General features: G+C 35.5%; 2 protein-coding genes and 1 long non-coding RNA gene across 4 annotated transcripts in view; 2 read left to right on the top strand and 1 right to left on the bottom strand.

Annotated features, from left to right (window-relative positions):
• The window catches only part of LOC137251689 (uncharacterized), a 29491-nt gene extending 4186 nt beyond the window's left edge, over nt 1–25305 (top strand). Inside the window, exons 2-4 of the mRNA XM_067786455.1 lie at nt 20583–21554; nt 23623–23977; nt 24046–25305. Coding sequence (XP_067642556.1) covers nt 24226–24804 — 579 coding nt within the window. The 5' untranslated portion in view covers nt 20583–21554; nt 23623–23977; nt 24046–24225 and the 3' untranslated portion in view covers nt 24805–25305. The remainder of the gene's footprint in view (nt 1–20582; nt 21555–23622; nt 23978–24045) is intronic.
• LOC137253860 (uncharacterized) lies at nt 17417–18429 on the top strand. 2 transcript variants are annotated; one of them, XM_067791408.1, is made up of 3 exons: nt 17417–17494; nt 17564–17753; nt 17833–18429. In XM_067791408.1, the coding sequence occupies exons 2-3, from the start codon at nt 17600–17602 to the stop codon at nt 18393–18395; spliced, it is 717 nt and encodes a 238-aa protein (XP_067647509.1). In that variant the 5' UTR covers nt 17417–17494; nt 17564–17599; the 3' UTR covers nt 18396–18429. The 2 variants fall into 2 exon arrangements, with proteins under 2 accessions (XP_067647509.1, XP_067647510.1); XM_067791409.1 differs by having other exon boundaries at nt 17428–17485.
• Nucleotides 20447–25409, bottom strand: LOC137251691 (uncharacterized). The gene is made up of 3 exons (XR_010953314.1): nt 25280–25409; nt 20870–21115; nt 20447–20767 (listed from the first exon to the last, which is right to left on the bottom strand). It is a non-coding gene; the product is annotated as an uncharacterized lncRNA (long non-coding RNA).
• Nucleotides 25410–25923: the final 514 nt, after the last annotated feature.

The following is a 25923-nucleotide window of genomic DNA, read 5'->3' as shown; positions in this document are numbered from 1 at the left end:
GACTCATTACATTCCAAGAATTAGGCAATGCTATAACTGTGGTCGGCTAGGACACACGCGAATGGGGTGTAGAGCTAAGCCCAGATGTATTATGTGTGGAAAAGATGAAGGCTGCGAAAAAAAAAAATTGTAAAGAACCAAATCGGTGTGTTCTTTGTGGTAGTGGTGAGCATTGTGCTCTGAATAGAAACAACTGCCGTTAACGGTTGATGGTTAAGAAAATTTCAAAAGTTGAGGCGTTTGAAACGTATCATAGCGCCATTAATTACAACAACAGATTTAGTCTTTTAGAAGAAATGGATGAAAGTTTTCCGATGTTGAATAAAACAAATGTGGAATGCATTAACAATGATAAAGTGATAAACAAACGTCTTACAAGAAATAGATATAGTGATATAGCAAGGAACGTGCGAAGAGCCAAACCAGAGAAAAGTTATACTAGGAAAGAAAACAAGTTGGAAGAACCCTGCTATCAAAAGCAGAACTGGACGAAAGTAGGAGAAATAGAAAGATTGCTAACTTTACTAGTGAAAAAATTTAATATAGACACCAATGATGCAATAGCGCAGCTTATAGAAAACTTATGTCAGAATCATATTAGTGAGAGGCTAACAGTTAAACAAGGTCGAAATAATGAATATGGACACAATAAAAATACTACAATATAATGTGCAAAGCTTAAAATCAAACAAAAGTCATATAGATTTTTTTAATCAAAAAAATAAAATTGATATAGTGTGTCTTCAGGAGATATTTTCTCATGACATAAAAAAAATGTAATCACAAATTAAGTGGATTTAATTTATTAAAAAAAAACTAGGACCGATGGGTATGGAGGAGTAGCAATTGGTTTTAGAAAACAAATAAAATTTACAAAAATCAAATTTCATACTGATCAGGATATTTTAATAGCAAAAACAACAAAATTAAAAACGAATTTAACTATTTGCACGGCATACTTTCCGCCAAACCTAGGTACACAAATGTTTGAATTAGAAGTAGAATTTTAGCTCATCTGGAAAAATTTGAAAACGTTCTCTTCCTTGGGGACTTTAATGCACGGATGTGCACCTGGGGGGATGTAGTGGATAATGCAAAAGGTAAATTTTTACATAGTGCTGTAAGCAATTTTAATTTGATATGTCTGAATGATGGGTCAGCGACATATCACTGTGATAATTATAATACGAACTCGGTTTTAGATTTAGCCTTTACCAACATGGGAAGACTACCAGTTTTAAAATGTCATGATGGGTACCTGGGTGGCAGCCATCACAAGCCGATAGTCATAGAAATGATGAATAGCAAACAACCAAACCTTTTTGTAGCTAGAAAAAAGCTCCAAGATAATTTAAATACGGTAGATTTCATAGATTTGGAAGACTTTGAAAGAAAATTAAGACATGCGAGAAAAAAAGCAACTATTGATTTGAACAATACGGCATACACACCAAAAGCGTGGTGGGATAAGGAACTGGAAAAACATTATAGAGTCCTGACAGCCAAAAGGAAAAAAGCTCGGCAAACAGGCAATGTAGTGGACCTTGAAACTGCAGTAATTGAGTCGGAAAAATGGAAAAAAGCAGTGAAGGAAGCGAAAAGGAAAAATTATCTGGAAAAAATTGAAGAAATAAACACGAACCCAAATGCTAAGGAGGCGTCGGTTTGTGAACAATCTTCACAACATGAATCACGGCGAAAAAAATGTATGGGCAGACGAAGGTAATGCGAACTATCTTAAAGAAATTGAACAGCAAGTAAAACAAAGTAGTGTCACCGACAGTTTGCGTGTGAGAGCATTGAGGGGCATTCGCTGGTTGACTGTGAAGCAGAACGGTAGTCAGTTCGTGGTACAATCAATTTCCTTAACATTTGAATTATAATTTAACCTAAACCTTTTGTTAATTAAATAAACAAATACATGTATTACTTTTATAAACGTGGTGAGACTATTCATTTTAATCCATTTGGACATTCCTGACATCTCAGAAGTGATATGAACATATTTTACATCCATTCCTACATACGAATTGAATTTTCAATCAACGACACAAGCGAGGGGAAAAATACCACCAGTAAGCGAATCAACGAATAAGTTTAAAAAGTAAAAGAGCAAACGAAATTGCTTCAAACGTCTCTTAACATATTTAAGAGATCATTTGCAACAGTTACAATCGAAAAATTATAACGGCGAGTGACTTTGTATACGTACACAACAAAAGGTAAACGCAAAAGAATCAACAATCGAAGTAACGAATGTATGAACACAAGCAGAAGGTTAGTTTGTGTGTTTGCAACGACTTCGATACAAATAAAACGACGAGAACGCAACAACAAAAACAAGACAAAAGCAAGAGTAGATTTTTTTTGTTTTGTGTTTTTGCAACGGCTTAAGAGCAACGTAAAAGGGGCAGTGGTGTTTATAGCTGCAATATTAAAGAACGTTCTGGAATTCTATTGAGGAGAATTATTGTGTGCCATACGGGCTGAACAACGGCGAGACGTTCAAGAAAAACCAACGTGATTACAAGTGAATTTCGGCAGAACTGGAAAAAAAGAGGCAAGACAATTTTTTTTCATATTTGTGGATGACAATTGCATGCAGAAAAGTTAATTGCACTATAATATGGGAAAAATGATCAAATTAAACACTTTAAAGGTTGATCAAATCAACAAATTGCTACAAAACCAAGGTGCGACGGTAATGGGCAATAAAGCAACAAAAATTATTAAATTGACAGAAATGTACGGCGTTGATGAAGTTGATGCTGAAGAGTTGGAGGTAAGCAGCGAAGTTACAGCTATGCAGAAGCAAATGGAAGAAATGCGTGGCATTATTGCGGGGCTAGCTAAGTCTGTAAACGATTTGGCACAACAGACAAGGCAAACGTTAACACCGTCGAACGCCACAACGATTCCAGCAGAAGCAAGTTGCCACGACAACCATTCAACTGCCACAACAGAGGTTCACGCTGAAATACCAAGGAGTTCATCGGAACATGATTTTAATGGTACACCAATAGCAGTTCGTCCATTGTTAGTCCCAATGACGCAACGTGAATGGAAAAGAAGTGCAGTACACGACATCATCGCAATATTACCGGATTTTGATCCATTAAAAGGGAGTTTAACATCGAAACAGTTTGTTGATAAAGTTATACAGCTACGAGAAGCATACGGATGGTCTGAGCAAGAAATTTTGTTAGCCGCTCAATCAAAGTTGAAAGGGGTGGCCAAAGAATGGCTCGATGCACAAACCGTATTTCAACGATGGTCAGCTTTTGTATCAGCATTTCAAACAGATTTTCCTTTCACAATGTGTACGGCAGAAGTGCATACGGAATTATCACGAAGAAAGAGGCGAACAAATGAAACTTATAGTCAATACTATTACGCTATGTTAAATATTGGTAGGCGAGGTAAGGTTGATGAAGAATCAATCAATACATATATTATTGGGGGGTTAAATGACAGTAATTTAACACGAACCCTTATGGCAATGAAATTATCAACATGTAACGATTTATTGCGATCTCTTGATAGTTTAGCAAATGTATATTGTGCGTTCAAAGGTACAGATAGTGGTAATAGAAATGTAAACGAGGTAACACGAAATGTTACTACAGAAAAAAAATATACAAAATGTTTTAATTGCAACGAGTATGGACACATTGCAGCAAAATGTCCAAAGCCTGCAAGAAAGGAAAGATGCGCAAAATGTAACAAGGTGGGACACGATTCTAAGTCTTGCCGCTATGAAAAATCAACGGTTGCAAAGGTAGTTAGTGAAAATTTATATCCACCTTTAATGTCAAGTGTCTTGCTGAATGGTGACCAGTATTCGGCGTTTATCGATACTGGCAGCGACACATCAATCATATCCGAATCCAAAGTACCAACCAATGTGGAAAAGAAAGTATGTGTTAGAAAGTTAGAGGGATTTGGGGGTGCAAGCGTTGAAAGTAAAGAAGAGATTGAAGTAGAATTAGTTATAGAAGGCAGCACACTGAATACGAAGTTGCATGTAGTACCCGACGAGTTTATGCCATACGATCTGTTCATTGGACGAGATGTTTTGTGTCGAAAAGATTGTTCACTGGTTATACAGTCGGGAAATATGCAAATACAGAAAAATACGGCAAAGGGTTTTAATGTTAATGTATCATTAAGCAAAGATGAAATGCATGAAGTACTTCATTTACTAGAAAAATACGATGATTGTTTTGCAGAAGATTTAGGAAAGCTTGGACGTTGTAAAACAACAACTATGGAAATCGTTGTCAGCACCGAGAACCCAATTACAGGTAGGCAGTACCAGGTACCTTTTATCCAAAGACCTGTACTTTCCACGATAATTGACGAATTGCTTAAGCACAATATAATTCGTCAGAGTTCATCACCTTACGCAGCTCCAGTTGTAATAGTGAAGAAGTCAAACGGGGAAGATAGAATGTGCGTTGACTTTAGGGCACTTAATGCGGTCACCATAAAAAAACAATTCCCAATGCCAATAGTAGAAGAGCAGTTGTCAAAGCTTGGGGGTAATACGTTTTTTACCACCCTTGATATGACTGCAGCATATTATCAAATTCCATTACATGAGGAGAGCAAGAAGTTCACAGCGTTTTTGACGCCTGAGGGATTATATGAGTATAATGTAATGCCATTTGGACTGCGAAATGCACCAATGGTCTTTCAGGAGATGAACTTGTACGTGGTTTGAGAAACCGAGATAAAATTATAAGCTACGTTGATGAGGTTATAATTGCAACAAAGAATGTTAGTGAAGGTATTGATGTCCTAGCCGAGTTTTTGGATGCAGTACGAAATGCTGGTCTCACGCTAAAACCAAGTAAATGTACTTTTATGTCAAGAAATGTTAAATTCTTAGGCCATGTCGTAAGCCAAGATGGTATTAAGCTTGGTGAGGAGAAAACAAAATCAATTAAAGCTTTTCCTCAACCCACTAATGTAAGTGAAGTCCGTCGATTCCTTGGCTTAACAGGGTTTTTCAGGAAGTTTATACCAGATTATGCTAGTACCGCTATGCCGCTAACAACGTTATTAAAGAAAGCACAAACATTCGTGTGGACAGACGAACATGCCATAGCTTTTGAAAAATTAAAACATGCACTTTGCACTCAGCCGGTGTTAGTTTTGTTTGACGTAACAAAGAGCCACGAAGTACGCACCGACGCTAGTTCCACAGGGCTATCTGGAGTGTTGTTGCAGCTAGAAGGCGAGGATTGGAAGCCGGTACACTATTACAGCAGACGATGTAATGCAGCTGAGTCTACGTATCCATCACATGAATTAGAAGTATTGGCGATCGTAGAGACGCTTGAACGATTACGGGTTTATTTAGTCGGTACTCCATTTGTTGTACGAACGGACTGCAATGCAATTGCAACAACTAAGTCCACTACAGCATTGAAGCCGCGCATTGCCAGATGGTGGCTAAAACTACAAGAATTTGATTTTATATGTACATATCGACCTGGGTCTAAAATGCAGCACGCAGACTCACTTAGTCGAGCGCCTGTTGAAATATCGAAAGGTACAAACACTGTTGCAGAAAAGGTATTGAAACTTAACCGAGGCAATACGATGGATGATTGGATTTACTCAATGCAACTCCAAGATGAAAATTTAAAACGAATAAGCGATATAATTACAGGGAAAGAAACGGCAGATGAAGCTACAATTAAGGAAATGAAAACCAATTATACGATGCATAACAGTCGATTATTTAGAAAAGCTAAGGGCGAAATGAAATTAGCAGTACCAAAGGCAGTAAGATGGCGAGTTGTTAAGTCATGTCATGATGACTCTGGACATTTTTCTTTAGAAAAAACATTACAGCGACTATGCAAACATTTTTGGTTTCCACGCATGAGGAGGTATGTCAAATCATACATAGCAGCTTGTGAAGAGTGTTGCTTAAATAAAATGACGGGAGGTAAACCGCAAAGCCAATTGCACGTAAGCGATGTGTTGCCGATCCCATTTAGGCACATTTTTATTGATCATGTGGGTCCATTCCAACGCAGCAAATCAGGGTTTTCGTACATATTAGTAGTTGTATGCGGATTCAGTAAGTACGTAATCCTAAAGGCAGTCAGAACTACGAAAACTGAACCAGTCGTAAAAGCACTAGAAGAAATCATGGCCATTTTTGGTCAACCACTTAAAATAACATCAGATCGAGGTACGGCGTTCACTTCGAGGCAATTTGAAGAATTCATTTCCAATCATGGTATTCAACACAACAAAACTGCAGTACGAACACCGAGAGCTAACGGACAGGCCGAACGCGTAAATAAAACAGTTATCAACGCTTTGAAATGTATGAGCGAAACGGCCAAAACATGGGATAAAATGCTTCCAAACATTCAATGGACGATTAATTCCCAACGTAATGAGGTAACAAAATACACGCCTAATGAACTTGTGTTTTATTTCAATCCCAGAGATGTAACATACAACCGAATGATACAAGCGATAAACGATGATGATAAGGGTAATCCAGATATCGAGGTGAAACGTGATGAAGCAGCAAACAATATAATGGCAGAGAGACATAAGTGGAAAGAGCGTTATGACAAAAGACACCAAACTCCAAAGAAATATGATGTTGGCGACTTAGTGGTCATTGATCATGTTCCAAATGCAACAGGTCTCTCCCATAAGCTGGATCCCGCATTTAAAGGACCATATATTGTTACGAAAGTACTTAACTACGACAGATATATTATTGAAGATCTACCAGACTCAACACATACACAAAGACGTTATTGCAACATATGTAGTGTGGATAACATAAAACCGTGGTGTGCATTGATTCCTGAACTTGATGGTATCGACGACGACGATGATTCGTCCATGCAGGACGAAATGTCAGGAAAGGCCGAGCTGTCACCGACAGTTTGCGTGTGAGAGCATTGAGGGGCATTCGCTGGTTGACTGTGAAGCAGAACGGTAGTCAGTTCGTGGTACAATCAATTTCCTTAACATTTGAATTATAATTTAACCTAAACCTTTTGTTAATTAAATAAACAAATACATGTATTACTTTTATAAACGTGGTGAGACTATTCATTTTAATCCATTTGGACATTCCTGACAGTAGCAGCAACATATCTGAGCAGGATATGGTAAATGGACAACAATTAAGGGAGGAAATATGTTTTAGTTTTGAAAAGTTCCTTGAGTTATTAAACAAGAAAAAATCTACTGCGGGGGGTTTGGATAGGATCACGTTTGATATGCTAAAAGAGCTTTCAGTTAAGACAAATGAGGGTCTGTTTTATGCGCTAGTAGAACACTTTAAGAACAATACAGTAAAGGCAGAATGGAGGAAAATAAAAATTATCCCTATCCCTAAGGCTGGGAAAGACTTGGATGATTTTAGAAACTATAGACCCATATCACTGTTATCTGTGGTCGTAAAAAGTCTCAATATGATGATAAAAGATAAATTAACTGAATTTATAGAAAATAAGAAAGTAATTCCTAACAGAAGTTTTGCATATAGGGAAAATCGATCTGCCACGATGTGGCTAAATGAAGCGTTGCACTACATTGCAGAGGTAAAAAGCAAAAAAAAACAAAGTGTTCATATGCATCCTAGATATTTCAAATGCATACAACTGTGTTGATTTAAAAATTCTCTACAATATTCTAATGCAGAAAGAAGTTCATCCAAACATTGCTAAGTGGATATTTAACTTATTTTCATATAGAAAGTTGACTTTAGGGAAACACACAATACAAATTAAAAATGGTCTACCGCAGGGTAGTTGTCTTTCGCCTATACTGTTCAATGTGTATACTGGAAGATTGTATGAGGTTAATGATGAAAATACGCAAATATTTCAATATGCGGATGATGCGGCAATAATTTGCCATGGTAAAACAGACGAGGAGGCACTGCTGAGATTAAAAACTAATATAACAAATTTTAAACAGCCTTGTGAGGAACTTAACTTAGAATTCAATACAGGAAAAACGTGTTTCATGTACATGAGCACTACAAAAAGAAGGTTTAATTTACAACTAAATGGAGATAGCATACAACAAGTAGAAAAGGTAAAATGGCTAGGCAGAATAGTCAGGGCTAATTTGAATTCCAAAGAACATGTGAAGGGAATTAAAAACTCCATCATAAATGCAAAAAACCTCATAAGTAAATTGACAACAATTAGGGCAGGTCTGGCACCCAAAAATGCTGTAAATTTATTCAAAACTTATGTTAGATCGAAAGCGGAATATGCAAACACGACGTTTGCAGACGCGTCAAAAGGAGCGGGTAAGCAATTAATTACGTCTGTAAATGAAACTCTAAGAAGATGCCTGGGTGTCCCACCAAACACACCAACGTATGCAAGATATGCTCTGGCCTGTGAACTTCCTCCACTCTCCAGAGCGCTTTGGTTACCTACCAAAGAATTGACGAAACAATGGCTATTGAACCCGGAAATGAAGAACAGTATACAAAAAAATAGCACAGCAAGATCGAGTTACAGCTATGCATATAATCAGTTTAGACATGTTTTGGATAAGATAAATACAAAGACAAGCTTTCACAAATATAATAATATAAAATTTACATATTCGAAATTAAGTAAATCCAAAAGGGAATATTCAAGACAAAATTTAAAAGCCTTGTACTATGCCAAATTGGACGAGCTTGTAAGTGAAGAATTCTATACACTGGCCACAGATGCCCCAGTTGAAGGCGATAGTACGGGATGTGCTGTATATGACATTGAAAGTAAGGTATCCTATCTTTTCAAAATAGACCAGGTTTTTACTTCAACTTTGGGAGAATTGGTGGCAATATATGAAGCGTTGAAGCTAGCAATAAGGTATAAACGAAACAAATTAGCTATTTTTACGGACAGCCTAGGAGCAATAAGTAATCTTGATTGTGATAGCACAACAAATTTTTTAGTAGCGGAAATTCATAATCAATTGCAGGCATCAAAAATTGAGACAATCCAAATAATTTGGGTACCCAGTCATATGGGTATAACATTCAATGAAAAAGCTGATGAAGCGGCAAAAAAAGCAACTGAAGTAGGACAACATCTAAATCCAGATTTAACACCCAGAGAAGCCCTTCTGAGAATTGGCAGGGAACTATGGGACAGAACGTTAGGAGTGTCCAAAACTGGATGCAGATATTATAGAACTAATAGCATTAAAGGAAAAGAAACCTTGGTTCAAAAACAAAAAAACACATTAAATGCATATGACACGAAGTTATTTAATATACTGATTTTAGGATATACGTATGGAAAGATATACTTAAAAAAATTTAAAGCAAACATCTCTGACCACTGCCAAGTATGACATGTGACAGAAACGACGCAGCACATCATATTTGAATGTAACAAATACAGTGCCTTCAGAACCAGTACCATTTTTAAAAAATTCAATAATTTAAAAGATCTCTTTATGACAAAAAATTTTTTGTATTATGAAGAATTAATTAATTTTCTGCACAATGCTGGTCTTGCTAATTCACTTTAAAGTTAAAAAAAAAAACAATAATAATAAACATTAGATGTAAGATTGCTAAGTATTAGAATATTTTCCCTAATACAAATAAAAACTGTTATATTAAAAAGACAAAATGAAGTAAAGATATATGTATATATACATATAGATATGTACAAATCTTAATTTTAAGTAAGAAATGTTAAACAGTAGTAATGAACATTTCAAAAAAATATATTTCAATCAAAGTAACTTGCAAGAATGTATACTTAACTTGTTATTAAAATTATAATAAGTAGGATAAAGGGATGAGATACTTGGGATATGCTAATATGTACACAACTTATCAAAATGTAATAAATTTGTAAGCCTACCACCATTTCTTTTTTTTTGAAGTAAAAAGTAAAAACAATATAGAATTGAGATAATTAGTACAACTCCCCTACAAGAAACGCTGATAGTTTTACTAATACACTCACACTTGACAATGCTGATCCTGCGATGACGTAAACATTGATACTCAAATTTATGTATGTTCATTTGTTCGCTCACGCATGTCCACATGTACCCAACGACAGCCTATAATCATGAAAAAGGACTCAAACTGGGAAAGCTTCGGACACCTAGTACAGAACAAAAGAACATACAGCAGATACCATTATGCATGTGAGACAGATACATAATTCTCAACAGAATTTTATGTATGCGAGAACAGTTTATCCGATTTAATCATGTTTTCACTACTGACTGTCATATGACAATCAAATGATTATCACGGTTGTTTTGTTATTTTTTAAATACCGCCATTTTCAACCGACGAAAACCATATAAAAAATAAGTTTAAAAAATGAAAAAGAGAGCACTTCAAAGCTCCATGCTAAAAGAAAAAAAAATCGAAAATAATATTAAAAAATACCAAAAGCTGTCGGAATGTGTGGGGCGCACTCACAAAATTTATACGCGAAAAATAATAGTGGTTAGTGGTGATTCATTTTTAAATGTGTTTCCGCATGAGGAAAGCGCTCTTCTATTGTTTTGTTATTTTCTGAATTTAAATTGAACATTCTGAACTCGAATTCTTATAAAACTATTTATTATAATTTATTAAATTTTGATGAGCTCGAGGCAGTTTAAAAAATTGAAACACAGTTTAAATTTTTATATTTCAATTTTATTTGGTCGATATTTCGATCTCATTCTGAGATCATCCTCAGGAACTGTGGACAAAAACAACAATTAGTTAACATGTAAACAATTTTCAAACCCTAAACATAATACCACTTACACAATTGAATATGTTTTACCGACTAACAAGATGTACGAAAAAAGAAAGCGTAGAAGTCAAATAAATATGAAAATATAAACAATTTACAATTTAACACCGTAAGTATAAACAAAAATCTACAAAAACAACAATACATAGAATGACGAACAAAAAGACATAATCATTTGCATTAACATACAAATGTACATATATATTGGTCATCCCACTGCATTTGTTGTGTTGAGCTGCAATTCTAACTAGAACAGTGTTGTTGTCTTAAAACTAAGTCGCGGTAAACGCGCGCCAGCTGATCAGTGTCTATTTTATAATTCATTTTCGTGTCATTAGGGGTGTTCGTTATGTGCAGCATTTCTAAAGTATATCTTTTGCCGTAATTTTTCTCCTCGTGTAAAATGGATACATTATCGAAATCGGGATAATGCCCGGTATCTTTGCAATGTGATGACAATGCCGTCTTATTGTCCGAAAAACTGCTTCTTAATTTCACATTTGACCTGTGAGCGGAAATCCTTGTCTTGAGTTTCATTTTTGTTGTCCCCACATATACCTTTTTGCATAAGTGGGACCCGTCACCATTACACGGAATCCTGTAAACTACATCAGACTTCTCTTGTTTGGGAATTCTATCCTTTGTATTGCTGTAGAGTTTTCTTAGCGTGTGTTTATAAGTTGACGCGATCTGATATTTATCTCTGTCATAGAGCTTTGAAAATTTTATTCTTTCCGTTATTCCTGGAACATGAACTACTGATTTGTATATTTTTCCCTCTCCTTTGGCTATGTTGGTTCTCTCCTTATTTTCGGTAAAGTATGTTCGAAGTAATTGATTTATGGTTGTCATAGGGAAGTCATTCTTTGTCAAGGTTACTTTTATTTCGTCAATATTCTTTTCGTGAAAAATCGTGTCGCTCATCGAGAGAACTCTTCTAATGAAATTGCTTGCGGTGTTTATAATTGCTTTTTTTGTCATGTTTTGAATTAAAATTAATAAGTCTTCCAGATGCCGTGGGCTTTTTATACCAGTCAATCAACAATTTGTTATTCTTTCTGATAATAAGAGTGTCTAAGTAGGGCAGCTCTCCATCTTTTTCTGTTTCTATTGTAAATTGAATTGATTTATTGAAGTTGTTAAGATCTTTGAGCATCTTGTCGACATCTTGTGTCCTAACAATCGCGAACAAGTCGTCAACGTACTTAGTTAATAAGCGCGGTTTATTGGCAGTTTCCATCATGAATTTGGATAGTAGTTCCTCCATGACTATATCCGCTACGACAGGTGATGCTGGTGATCCCATAGGCATTCCTGACCGTTGCTCATATATTTTGTCATTATATTTAAAGTAACGATTTTCCATTATGCAAAATTTAACTATGTTTAAAAACAGCTCTTGCGTTAACTTTGTATGGTCTTTTAATTCATTCCATTTTGAGGATATTATCTTTAATGCCAAGTCTACTGGAATGCTCGGGAATAAGGACACTACATCAAAAGACACTAGAATCTCATCGTCATAGATATAGGTATTATTTATTTTTCGTTTGAATTCAATCGCATCTTTAACATTAAATTTAGACGATTTAGTTATATTTTCCAATATGTTAACAACATATTTGCATAATTCATACGACGGTGAGCAAATAGAGGAACAAATAGGTCGAAGTGGCGCCCCTTCTTTGTGAATTTTAGGCAAACCGTAAATTCTAGGTGGGTTGGCAGTTTTGCTTAAAAGTCACTGTTTTTCTATTTCATTGATAACACCATTATCAAGCATTTTTTGAACTAACGCATTGTTCTTCTCTTGTAATTTACTAGTAGGGTCTCGTTTTAACACTCTATATGTTGAAATGTTATTAACAATCGTTTGCATCTTTCTATCATATTCGGCTTTTTCCAACGCTACCGTTACATTACCCTTATCTGCATTTAGAATCAGTATATCTTTATACTTTTTCAGAAATGTTTTTGTGGCGAGTACCGTTTTGTTTATAAATTTATCCCTAGCAGAAATTTTATTCCTATTAAGATGCTCGTATATAAGTTTAGTAAAATTACTTCTTCCTATTTCTTGTTTTTCTTTGTCTTCAATAGTGCGTATAACATTCTCCCCGTCTGCTATAAGTTGGAATAAAAGAAACTCTTTATCTTGAATTGGAAGGGCATATTTCGGACCCAGAGTTAAGAGCCAACGACCCACGGACATTCGTTGGCTCTTAACTCTGGGTCCGAAATATGCCCTTCCAATTCAAGATAAAGAGTTTCTTTTATTCCAACTTATAGCAGACGGGGAGAATGTTATACGCACTATTGAAGACAAAGAAAAACAAGAAATAGGAAGAAGTAATTTTACTAAACTTATACACGAGCATCTTAATAGGAATAAAATTTCTGCTAGGGATAAATTTATAAACAAAACGGTACTCGCCACAAAAACATTTCTGAAAAAGTATAAAGATATACTGATTCTAAATGCAGATAAGGGTAATGTAACGGTAGCGTTGGAAAAAGCCGAATATGATAGAAAGATGCAAACGATTGTTAATAACATTTCAACATATAGAGTGTTAAAACGAGACCCTACTAGTAAATTACAAGAGAAGAACAATGCGTTAGTTCAAAAAATGCTTGATAATGGTGTTATCAATGAAATAGAAAAACAGCGACTTTTAAGCAAAACTGCCAACCCACATACAATTTACGGTTTGCCTAAAATTCACAAAGAAGGGGCGCCACTTCGACCTATTTGTTCCTCTATTTGCTCACCGTCGTATGAATTATGCAAATATGTTGTTAACATATTGGAAAATATAACTAAATCGTCTAAATTTAATGTTAAAGATGCGATTGAATTCAAACGAAAAATAAATAATACCTATATCTATGACGATGAGATTCTAGTGTCTTTTGATGTAGTGTCCTTATTCCCGAGCATTCCAGTAGACTTGGCATTAAAGATAATATCCTCAAAATGGAATGAATTAAAAGACCATACAAAGTTAACGCAAGAGCTGTTTTTTAACATAGTTAAATTTTGCATAATGGAAAATCGTTACTTTAAATATAATGACAAAATATATGAGCAACGGTCAGGAATGCCTATGGGATCACCAGCATCACCTGTCGTAGCGGATATAGTCATGGAGGAACTACTATCCAAATTCATGATGGAAACTGCCAATAAACCGCGCTTATTAACTAAGTACGTTGACGACTTGTTCGCGATTGTTAGGACACAAGATGTCGACAAGATGCTCAAAGATCTTAACAACTTCAATAAATCAATTCAATTTACAATAGAAACAGAAAAAGATGGAGAGCTGCCCTACTTAGACACTCTTATTATCAGAAAGAATAACAAATTGTTGATTGACTGGTATAAAAAGCCCACGGCATCTGGAAGACTTATTAATTTTAATTCAAAACATGACAAAAAAGCAATTATAAACACCGCAAGCAATTTCATTAGAAGAGTTCTCTCGATGAGCGACACGATTTTTCACGAAAAGAATATTGACGAAATAAAAGTAACCTTGACAAAGAATGACTTCCCTATGACAACCATAAATCAATTACTTCGAACATACTTTACCGAAAATAAGGAGAGAACCAACATAGCCAAAGGAGAGGGAAAAATATACAAATCAGTAGTTCATGTTCCAGGAATAACGGAAAGAATAAAATTTTCAAAGCTCTATGACAGAGATAAATATCAGATCGCGTCAACTTATAAACACACGCTAAGAAAACTCTACAGCAATACAAAGGATAGAATTCCCAAACAAGAGAAGTCTGATGTAGTTTACAGGATTCCGTGTAATGGTGACGGGTCCCACTTATGCAAAAAGGTATATGTGGGGACAACAAAAATGAAACTCAAGACAAGGATTTCCGCTCACAGGTCAAATGTGAAATTAAGAAGCAGTTTTTCGGACAATAAGACGGCATTGTCATCACATTGCAAAGATACCGGGCATTATCCCGATTTCGATAATGTATCCATTTTACACGAGGAGAAAAATTACGGCAAAAGATATACTTTAGAAATGCTGCACATAACGAACACCCCTAATGACACGAAAATGAATTATAAAATAGACACTGATCAGCTGGCGCGCGTTTACCGCGTCTTAGTTTTAAGACAACAACACTGTTCTAGTTAGAATTGCAGCTCAACACAACAAATGCAGTGGGATGACCAATATATATGTACATATGTACATTTGTATGTTAATGCAAATGATTATGTCTTTTTGTTCGTCATTCTATGTATTGTTGTTTTTGTAGATTTTTGTTTATACTTACGGTGTTAAATTGTAAATTGTTTATATTTTCATATTTATTTGACTTCTACGCTTTCTTTTTTCGTACATCTTGTTAGTCGGTAAAACATATTCAATTGTGTAAGTGGTATTATGTTTAGGGTTTGAAAATTGTTTACATGTTAACTAATTGTTGTTTTTGTCCACAGTTCCTGAGGATGATCTCAGAATGAGATCGAAATATCGACCAAATAAAATTGAAATATAAAAATTTAAACTGTGTTTCAATTTTTTAAACTGCCTCGAGCTCATCAAAATTTAATAAATTATAATATTTGAAGGCAAATAAAAATATTTTTAAAACTATTTATTTTAAACAAATAAGAAACACGTAAGCTTTTATCACGTACAAAATTAAAAACGTAATGAAATAAAGTAAATAAAAAGCAAACAGCATTGTTTCATTTTTGCTGGAATATAACAATGGTCATTTATGATAGTATAACAGTCAAACCTGATATCTACAGTAAACTATCATTTATGACACTTTTTGATAGTTAGAGTGTCAGCACTGATCCAGGAAAAGTAATGAGAGTGAGCAGTACGGCTATATACTTAATCAGTAGGCCATGTTGGTGTATAAGAAGGAGACAAAAACTCTCACGTACACTGTTGTTTACATCACATTTGCGCAAGTCCCCTTAAGTTTGTGATAGAAAGTTTGTATGAGGCGCTGATCGTTAGTTGACATTGCTGGCAATCAGATGATAGTCATATGATAGTCAGTAATCTTGTAGGGTCTGTGAACATGGGAGCAAATGACAGAACGCACAGCTGTCATCTGAGCATGGTTCAACTATATACAGGTTGGCTCATCTGTAAAGCAACAAAATATGTCTTTTCAAATTGTCAAAACCTGTGTATTGGTGTTGGTGCGAATGTTATGGAATGGAAACATAAAACTTAGCAGTTTTTGTATGTGTAAGTAAAATGTTGCCAATGTGTTGGTTTCATTTTGAGTTTGCCATCTCCTTTTGACAATCCCTTCGACCATGCAATGACATAAATAAAATCAGCTGATGAGATGAGCCAACCTGTACATAATTGAACCATGCATCTGAGGTTCACATTTCCACATCGCCAAAAATTGTCAAAGAAAGTCAAATAAATAAAAACCATTACATTATCAACCTGGTGTAGTTTGGCAGCTTAAGTAGAGGTTATGTTGCGAATAGAGTGCAAGGCAGTGGACTAGGCAGTCGAATGTCATATAATGAAGGAATGGTGTTCGGAGTTTTTTCAAAGTTAAAAAAAAAAAAATGATAAAAGCTTTAATATAAATAAAACTATTGTTTTAATAACAACAAAAACGCCATATATATTCTGTATAAATTAATTGGCAAGGATTATCTCACTTTAAAATTTGAATTAAATAATCTAAAGTTTTTTTTTGAAACTGAGTCGAGAACTGTGCGTGTGAATGTGCGAATTTTCACCGATCAGCTGTTAGTCGCGCTACTTGGTAAAATGTACAATGGATATAACTCTCACCAGTTTAGCTGTATGTGCGACAGCATCAAAGCCATAGATGAATGGATTTGCAACTCTTTGTTTCGAGAGAGCGCTGTCAAAATGCACATTTTTTATAACATTTATCAATGATTCCACTCCAAACAAAAATGAGTAGATCTGAAAATGGGGATTTTTGACATACATTTCGGCGATTATAGTTTCAGTCATTTAATAAAGTGATAGTCGTGAAATATTTATTTCCTTAAGCTTATTTTACAATAATACGACTAGTTAGAGTTAAATATAAACAAATCTAAGTAAAACTAACATTTCGATTAAATTAATTAGTCAAATATTGTAACGCATTTAACTCGCAGTGAAAACCATATATTCTTTTGAAATTTCAGTAAATCGGACCTATGATATAATAGTTAACATTATTTAATGGATAGGGCTTATCCTACATGTCTGGCGTTCCAGGTTCTGTGATCAAAATAGACTGGTTGCATCGGGAGTTCATATTTACAAAACCTGTTTTTAGTGATAACTTTTTAATGGGAAATAATATTTACCCTGCGCCTTCGAACTAATAATACTTACACTAAAACAAGTATTTTTATCCTTTTTCCCATAATTTTTGAACGCTATTCTACAGTTGTAGGTCAAACTAAAGTTTACCAAAATTTTTGGTACGTTTTTCGTTTTGGCTGGCACATTTTTTGTTCTGGCACCCGCTTCAGCTGGCGCGAGGGATTTATCTGTGATTGTTGCCAGCAACAACTAGAAGATAAATCCCTCGTGAGAGCGAAAATATGAGAGCGTAAACAAAAGATTCGTATCAATCTAATCTATGATCAAAGCGCAAAAAAAAAAAAAAAAAAAAGAAAGCGCCCATACGGATTGTTGATTTCATCAGCTGTTATTCATAAAGTTACTGCTGTAAATTGCATTTTGAAATAACAAAAAATATATTAATATTTATCATCTATATATTCTATCTATTTTAAGAAATCTGTGCATACATATCTATACCCACATTTCAACATGACGTCGCATAAGGATCGCAAATTGGTGGCTCTCATATCTATGGTACAGGAAAATAAGGTTCTGTACGATTATCGACTGCGAAGATACAAGGACGAAGAATACAAAAATAGAATTTGGGCTCAAGCAGGAGTCAAGTTGGGTTTTAAAAATGGTATTTTTTTTTATCACAATATCTAACCTATCAGTATACACCCAAATGAAAAAATTTGATAAGAATTTCCCTCTTGTAGGTAATGAAGCAAAAAACATTTGGAATGAACTCTACAAAACCTTTATGATGTGCTATCGCAACGAATTAATACGATTAGCACGCTCCAATTATAATAAAGATGAAGTCACACTGCCGCAGTGTCAAAAAACTGATATTAAAATGCCATGGAGTTATTATAGCGACATGAGTTTTATAGCACCATACCGTAGCAAAGACGATCCAGAATTGGAAAGGCTTGTACAGTTGGCCAAACCGATTGTTTTGACGAAAGGACAAGAATATAAATTGGAACTGCTACAACAACAACAACAACAGAAATTGAAGAATGAGATTGTAATATCAAGTGTGTCGGCGGAGACACAAACACCACAAGAAGACGTTCTCATGGACGTACCACTTTTAGTTGAGGAAAATATGTCGGAGAAGGAGATGTGTTTGCGTAGTTTTTTTGATGCAATGTTTCGTGCAACCAACACTTTGCCTGTTCATTTGCAAAGTAAAGTCAAACTTGAGATATTAGAATCGGTTAGTAATGCAGAAATTAAAGCTGATTGGTGTAAATATAGAAAATTAATAAAATAAAAGAAAATTGCTTAATCTTTCTGGTAAGATGAAATGTTTTTCAGTCTTAAGCAGGCATGCTTAACCGACGAAACGATATCATTTCGTTACGATAATCAACGTCAATAAACGAAACGAAGTCATTTCGTTTCGTTTATTAACGTTAAGAACGTCAACTTAACGTTAATTTTACGATCTTAACGTTAATAAACGAAACGAAATGACTTCGTTTAGTTTATTAACGTTGATTATCGTAACGAAATGATATCGTTTCGTTGGTTAAGCATGTCTGGTCTTAAGTGATACGAATCAAATGACGACTAGACTCCAGATGCAGAAACGGTTATTACGCCACTGCTACAACAACAACAACAACGCGACAATATTTTAACCGTATTTCGTTCTCTGCCCGAAAACCCTTGGTAAATGCGCGGCAGATGGGCAATGTGTAGCTAAAATGAGAAAGTCTTACAAAAATTTATAAAAACGTATGGGAACTTGTTTCCAAACTATTACAGAATAAGATCTATAAGAACTATCTCTTAGTGTAAAAATGTACTATACTTTCGTTTTGCAACTTACAGTTAGCAACTTTATGATCATAAATTGACTGTCAGCTACCCTTGATGAGCAAGCTAAATACGTACTTATCAGATTAAAAAAGGAAATAAAATCAGCACACGTTTTTAATTGGGAAGAGCAGCTTAACCATCAGGGACCCACAGTACTGCACCAAACCTAAAAATAATGTCAGTGTGGCCTCAACATCAACCTATCGAAAACGGCACCTTTCCTGTCACTGTCACTAAAAATATTCTTAGGACCATAAATAACCCTAGATGGTGTGACATAAGAGTATGCAGCAGAGGTAAATTATCTAGTGGTCGTTTTTGACCGCAATCTCCTGTGGCGGAACACTTCCACTAAGTATATATTGGATTTTGCCTTGAGGGCAAATCAAGTGCCGACATGCACTAAGAACGATTTGTATACTGATATATATGTAAACCGGTAATAACGTACGGCTAGCTGGGTTGGGGCATCGAGAACCGCTAGATCGAAAGTGAAAAAATTCTTCTGAACATCACTATAGAGGGTTCTAACAAAGTCTGACCTAAGAAAGAATATCCCAATTCCTCAGCTTCTGAGGGAGGATATCCTAAAGTAGATAGAGAGCATCCACCGCTCATATAAAGTCGTATGACCTAGAGGGAATGTATTCAAGCCTATTTCAAACGGAGGTATACGTTATTGTTATAATACCACTCTCATATTGAGCGCGACAGTCATGCCGCATTCAAAGTGATCTTGTCATAAAAAAAATTAGGGTTAGTCTTAAAGAGGTGAGTACACCTAAGGGACCCCGGTATTGCGACCTATCACTGGATACTGCCGCAATTGGACGAGGTGAAGTGAACGAGATGAGAGATCAATAGGCTTAAAATGACGGTGGAGTTCTCAAATGTTTTGACACCCGTTTCTATTCTATCTGATCTAACCAAAGAGCATTTATCAAAGACCATACATATTATTTATCTGCATTGCTACAACAAGAACAACGCGCAACTCGGCTGGCCTTTGACGCCTTTGTTTTTCAACTGTAGCTCTCAAATTCTTTTCTACTTCACGATAGATGGCACTGTTGCCTCCCCATCCTTTTGAGAGTTTGTGTTTTGCCACACCCGAAAATAAAGCGGTGTGAGTCTAGGCTGAAGCTAACTTAAAAACCGTTAAAAAAAAATCTAATTTCACAAAGTTTGAAAGGCACTGTTGCAATTTGCTTTCATTGCAGATCAGTGAAACAAACCAGCACAATATGACTTGAACTTTAAGCAGCTTGTAAACAACAAATACACATCCATTATAGTTTATCATCAACAAAATTAAGTGAATTCATTTGCACAAATAATTAAGTGAATTCATTTGCACAAATATTTATTCTTTCTTCCGAGCAACACAGCAAGACGCATGGCTACGAATTTGGCTTTGTTAAAATCTAATTTGTTTTCGTGCAAAAAAATTTAAATTACTTTAAGCAAAATAATTTGGTTAGTAACGAACTGCGTTATGATCATTAAGTTTTGCTAAGATGTGCAGTTATTCCCTTCGCCTGATTGTGTGCCCGAAAGCCTTTGCAAGTGTAAGTTAATCAAAGTGCGACTATGTGAAATTAAAGAAATCTGACATTTATTCAATTTTTCTCTTTAGTGATCGGAGTCGACAAAGTAAAGCACAGCAGATAGCAAATGAAATGAAAAAAAGAGCATATCCACAATCATTGTTGATCCAATCTTCATTTACCTTTGATGCCTAGTTGTTAATCCCTTGACAGCGGCGCTCTTAAACAAATCTTCACGAGGATATAAAACTTCTGACATACATACATAAAATGTCTGAAACAGATGATATTGTTATTAAATTAGAAATAGATGATGAGTACTCAAATCAAGTCGAATTAAGTATTGATCTCGTTTACGACGAAAAGAACGACATACCAACAACATCAAATCTCCCAAACAATGCAAAAAGAAAACATCCAGAAAATGATTCAGTTGTAGAACTAAAAGTTGGTGGCAAAGTATTCAAAATTAATATGAACTTATCCCAATAGATTGAAACACATAAAAATGACTTTTTAAAACAACCAAGTAAAGGATCGCCACTTCCAACGCATTCACAGCCACAACCGCAGCCCCAGCTACTGGCACAGTCACAAAATCAGCCGGAACTGCAGCCACAACCTAGAAGAAGATATAACGAGAGCAATATGACTGATTTTTCCACTGCTACACCCTATGATGAATTATCTGCTGAAGACAAAAATTTAAAAGGATTTTTTAATTCAATGTTACGTGCAACACAAAGTTTACCAGTGTTTCATCAACGTCGTATTAAAAGCGATTTAGTAAAAGCTTTGCGTAATCAGGGCTCTAATGTATGTGATTAATACAAATTCGATAAACGAGATATGAGAAAAGGTACTGATATGATGACATAGCGACTTCGCGTTGTTTGGGCAATGTTTATTATTAATAATTTTATAACGTAAGGCGCGAGTTTTCAGTGGAAATTCAAGGGATAGTGTAATATGGCTAGGGTTAACTCTGCCACTTGCCGCTCGAACTGTGATGAGGTGAACTGTAGCTTGAACTTGAACTGAAAACCCGTATCTATCTGAAGGTAGGTCATTAGATGTCACAAATAACGTGTAACTAGTGCTCAGACAACATGATAACGGCAGAGGATAGAAATAATAAGAGGCTGACGTTCGTACTTTTTGTGATATTTATTTGTATTGTACCAACTTGTCGGGTATTAGAAAATTACCTTCTACACATTTTTAAGAAATTTATAATAATATATATTGTGATTGTTGGAAAAAGGGTGAATCCTTTAATTAGTACAATCCCTTAAAACAAACCAAAATACCCGTTGTTGTTGTTGTTGTAGCGATTAGTTACTCCCCGAAGGCTTTGGGGAGTGTTATCGATGTGATGGTCCTTTGTCGGATACAGATCCGATACGCTACGGTAACACAGCACCATTAAGGTGCTGGCCCGACCATCTCGGGAACGATTTATATGGCCACATTAAACCTTCAGGCCATCCCTCCCTCCCCACCCCCAAGTTCCATGAGGAGCTTGGGGTCGCCAGAGCCTCGTCTGTTAGTGAAACGGGATTCGCCGCTCGAAGGTGAGGTTGACAATTGGGTTGGAGAAGCTATATATTGCGCTACACAACCCCTTGAAACCAAAATACCTCGTAACAATGTGTAGAAGAAGCAAAGTGAAATTAGCCCGCGAATGGGACATTACAAATATACTTCGCAAAAAGCACAAACTGACGTCTCTTATTATTTCCATCCTCTTTGATAACGGGACAGGTTAAGTTAGCGCTACTGAGTATTAAGCAGCTTGTACAAAAGACCTTGGGGAGTATATTGGAACGATTTTCCGTCATCCGTTGTCAAATTTGGTTTTAAGACAAACCGGTTTCGGCGTTGTGCCATCATCAGTGTCGGTTTTTGTTCTTGGGGAGTGTTATCGATGTTGATGGTCCTCTGCCGGATGCAGATGCGGTATGTTCCGGTACCACGCCCGATCATCTCGGGAACGATTTGTTATGACCACATGCGACCTTCTAGGCCATACCGCTCTCCCACCCCGTAATATCAGTCTGTTCACTACCGTCAAATTCTTTGTGACATCTGTCCCCCTATTCAAAATAAAGTCTTGTAATAGTACAAGTAAACTTGTGAAAGGAAGACAAATTTGGAACCAATTTACCTACATATATAGCAAGACTTGTTGTTGTTGTATTAACGATAAAAACACTCCAAAGGAGTTCCATTTGATAGTTTAAAAAAAAAACCTAGAAGTATATACAAATGAAAAAGTTGAATTATTTCCGCGGAAATATAAATTATAGAAGATTTCTGGCCTGAAACAACGCTAAATATGGAAAGCAAAATTGATTTAAATTATAGTAAAAACATCAGAAGAAGTTTAACAAATTATAGAGCGCCAGACGTGTAACATGTTTTCCTCTTGACATCTAACAGGATTTGGGCAGTAACTTTTGGATGATGCTTTTTTACGATCCAATCGAGAAACTCATCATCATCATCCCCGCAGTTACTGCCATTTGCCTTAAATCGGTGTCGTAATATTTGCATAGATATTAGTGTTGCAACAATGTACTGCATCTCGGCGCGACAGTCATGCCGCATTCAAGCGGATGGCGGATTGGATGAGGTGTAGTGAACGAGATGAGAGTTCAGTAGACTTAAAATCACGGTGCAGTTCTCAAATGTATTTATTATCTACTACATGAATCACGTTTCACCACCCGTTTCTATTCTATCTGATCCAACCAAATAGCATTTATCAAAGAGCATATATACATATTATTTATCCTCTTTGCTCGAAGTGCACTTTCAATGTACCTACATAATTATTTACCTCTACTACAAAAAGACCAACCGCAACTCGTCTGATCTATAGGTTTTGACGCATTTCTTTTTCACCTGTAGCTCTCAAATTTTGTTTTACTTCACGATAGATGGCACTGTTGCCTACACATCCTGTTGAGAGCTTTGTGTTTTGCCAAAGAAATTATATATTATAATCTAAGAAATTATATACATACATATATATTATACATGTATATTCTTTTGGTAAACTTTAAAAAAAGAAAATTCAAATTTCACAAAGTTTGAAAGGCACTGTTGCAATTTGCTTTCATGCAGATCAGAGACACAAACCAACTCAAGATAGCAAAATATGCGACAATATAACTTGAGCTTTAAGCTGCTTGTGTAAGGCGCTATTCAACAACAAATACACATCCATTATAGTTCATCATCAACAAAATGAAGGGAATTCATTTGCACAAATATTTATTCTTTCTTCCGAGCAACACAGCAAGACGCATGGCTACGAATTTGGCTTTGTTAAAATCTAATTTGTTTTCGTGCAAAAAAATTTAAATTATTTTAAGCAAAATAATTTGGTTAGTAACGAATTGCTTTATGATCATTAAGTTTTGCTAAGATGTGCAGTTATTCCCTTCGCCTGATTGTGTGGCCGAAAGCCTTTGCAAGTGTAAGTTAATCAAAGTGCGACTATGTGAAATTAAAGAAATCTCACATTTATTCAATTTTTCTCCTTAGTGATCGGAGTGGACAAAGTAAAGCACAGCAGATAGCAAATGAAATGAAAAAAGAGCATATCCACAATCATTGTTGATCCAATCTTCATTTACCTTTGATGCCTAGTTGTTAAGCCCTTGGCAGCGGCGCTCTTAAACAAATCTTCACGAGGATATAAAACTTCTGACATACATACATAAAATGTCTGAAACAGATGATATTGTTATTAAATTAGAAATAGATGATGATGGTGATGATGATGATGAGTACTCAAATCAAGTCGAATTATGTAATGATCTCGTTTACGACGAAAAGAACGACATACCAACAACATCAAATCTCCCAAACAATGCAAAAAGAAAACATCCAGAAAATGATTCAGTTGTTGAATTAAAAGTTGGTGGCAAAGTATTCAAAATTAATATGAACTTATCCCAATGGATTGAAACACACAAAAATGATTTTTTAAAACAGCCAAGTAAAGGATCGCCATTTCCAACGACGCATTCACAGCCACAACCGCAGCCCCCGCTGCTGGCACAGTCACAAAATCAGCCGGAGCTGCAGCCACAACCTAGAAGAAGATATAACGAGAGCAATATGACTGATTTTTCCACTGCTACACCCTATGATGAATTATCTGCTGAAGACAAAAATTTAAAAGCATTTTTTAATTCAATGTTACGTGCAACACAAAGTTTACCAGCGTTTCATCAACGTCGTATTAAAGGCGATTTAGTAAAAGCTTTGCGTAATCAGGGCTCAAATGTATGTGATTAATACAAATTCGATATACGATATATGAGACAAGCTACTGATATGATAACGTTGCGATAAGGCCAGAGTTTTCAGTGGAAATTCAGGAGTTAACTCTGCCACTTGCCGCTCAAACTGTGATGAGGTGAACTGTAGCTTGAACTTGAACTGAAAACACGGATCTAGGTGGATAGTTGAAATTTGCAGGAAAATTCGAAAGGCTATATTTTCAGAAACCTTGTATTTGACGTAGTAAGGACTCAACATTTTGTTAAAGCAACAACAACACCTCTTCAGCGCCACAGCCAATCAGCCAATAAATATATATGATGCAGTTAACTAAAACTAACAAAAGTTCCTTAAGAAAACACTCGGCATGAATTGGTTGCTTTGTTGTTGCCAAAGTTCTGTAAAGTTTTAATTACGCCAGATATACGATTATGGTATGCGCAAAATAAAAGCTTTCATAAATTATTTTATAATTATATTTTAAGCCTACCACTAAAGAACTATTTTTATATGTAAGCCGTGTTTTATTTTCCATGCATATATGCATGTACATCTTTATTTGCGACTTTAACAAAAAAATGTTATCGACACATAGCTAGTCAAGCTAAGCTTAAACTAAAGCCGTGGTTACTCACGAACGTACGTAGAAAAAACGTGTCAGCTGACACGACCTATCTTATGAGTGTGCAATGTAAACAAAAACTCACCGACGTGCAACGCCCGTACGTACGTAGCCCTGAACGTAGAAATCAAAAAATTTGATTTTTTCCGTAAGAACGTGTCAGCTGATCGCTCTCTCACTAGACAGGGTTGCCCTGTAAACTTTTGTGCGCTAATTTTTGACCGTTTGCAGTCTTATACAAAAACACCTAATTAAAGTTTGAAAAATTGTGAAAATAATTCGAAATAATTATGTAAATGTGCAGATTAGAAATATGTAATCTATTTATATTTAATTAATATTAATTCCAGCCTTTTACAACATCAAAAATTAAATTGGAAAAAGTTGATGTTTCCATAAACATGCATGCAAAATGGTCAATGGCAACAGTGCTTATCTGTAAACAATCCACACCCAAATATGTTATGTACATGTACACAGACGTACACAATGATTCCTACGGGCTTGAGAGT

Source organism: Eurosta solidaginis, chromosome 5, assembly GCF_040869045.1.
Source record: "Eurosta solidaginis isolate ZX-2024a chromosome 5, ASM4086904v1, whole genome shotgun sequence".
Taxonomy (NCBI): Eukaryota; Metazoa; Arthropoda; class Insecta; order Diptera; family Tephritidae; genus Eurosta; species Eurosta solidaginis.
The sequence above is the reverse complement of the archived record's forward strand: the minus strand, read 5'-3'. Positions and strand labels throughout refer to the sequence as shown.

Coding starts and splice junctions, on each gene's coding strand:
- LOC137253860 (XM_067791408.1), top strand. CDS start 17,600: ATGACGTCGCATAAGGATCGCAAATTGGTGGCTCTCATATCTATGGTA. Junction 17,754..17,832: donor CAAGTTGGGTTTTAAAAATG/GTATTTTTTTTT, acceptor TCCCTCTTGTAG/GTAATGAAGCAAAAAACATT.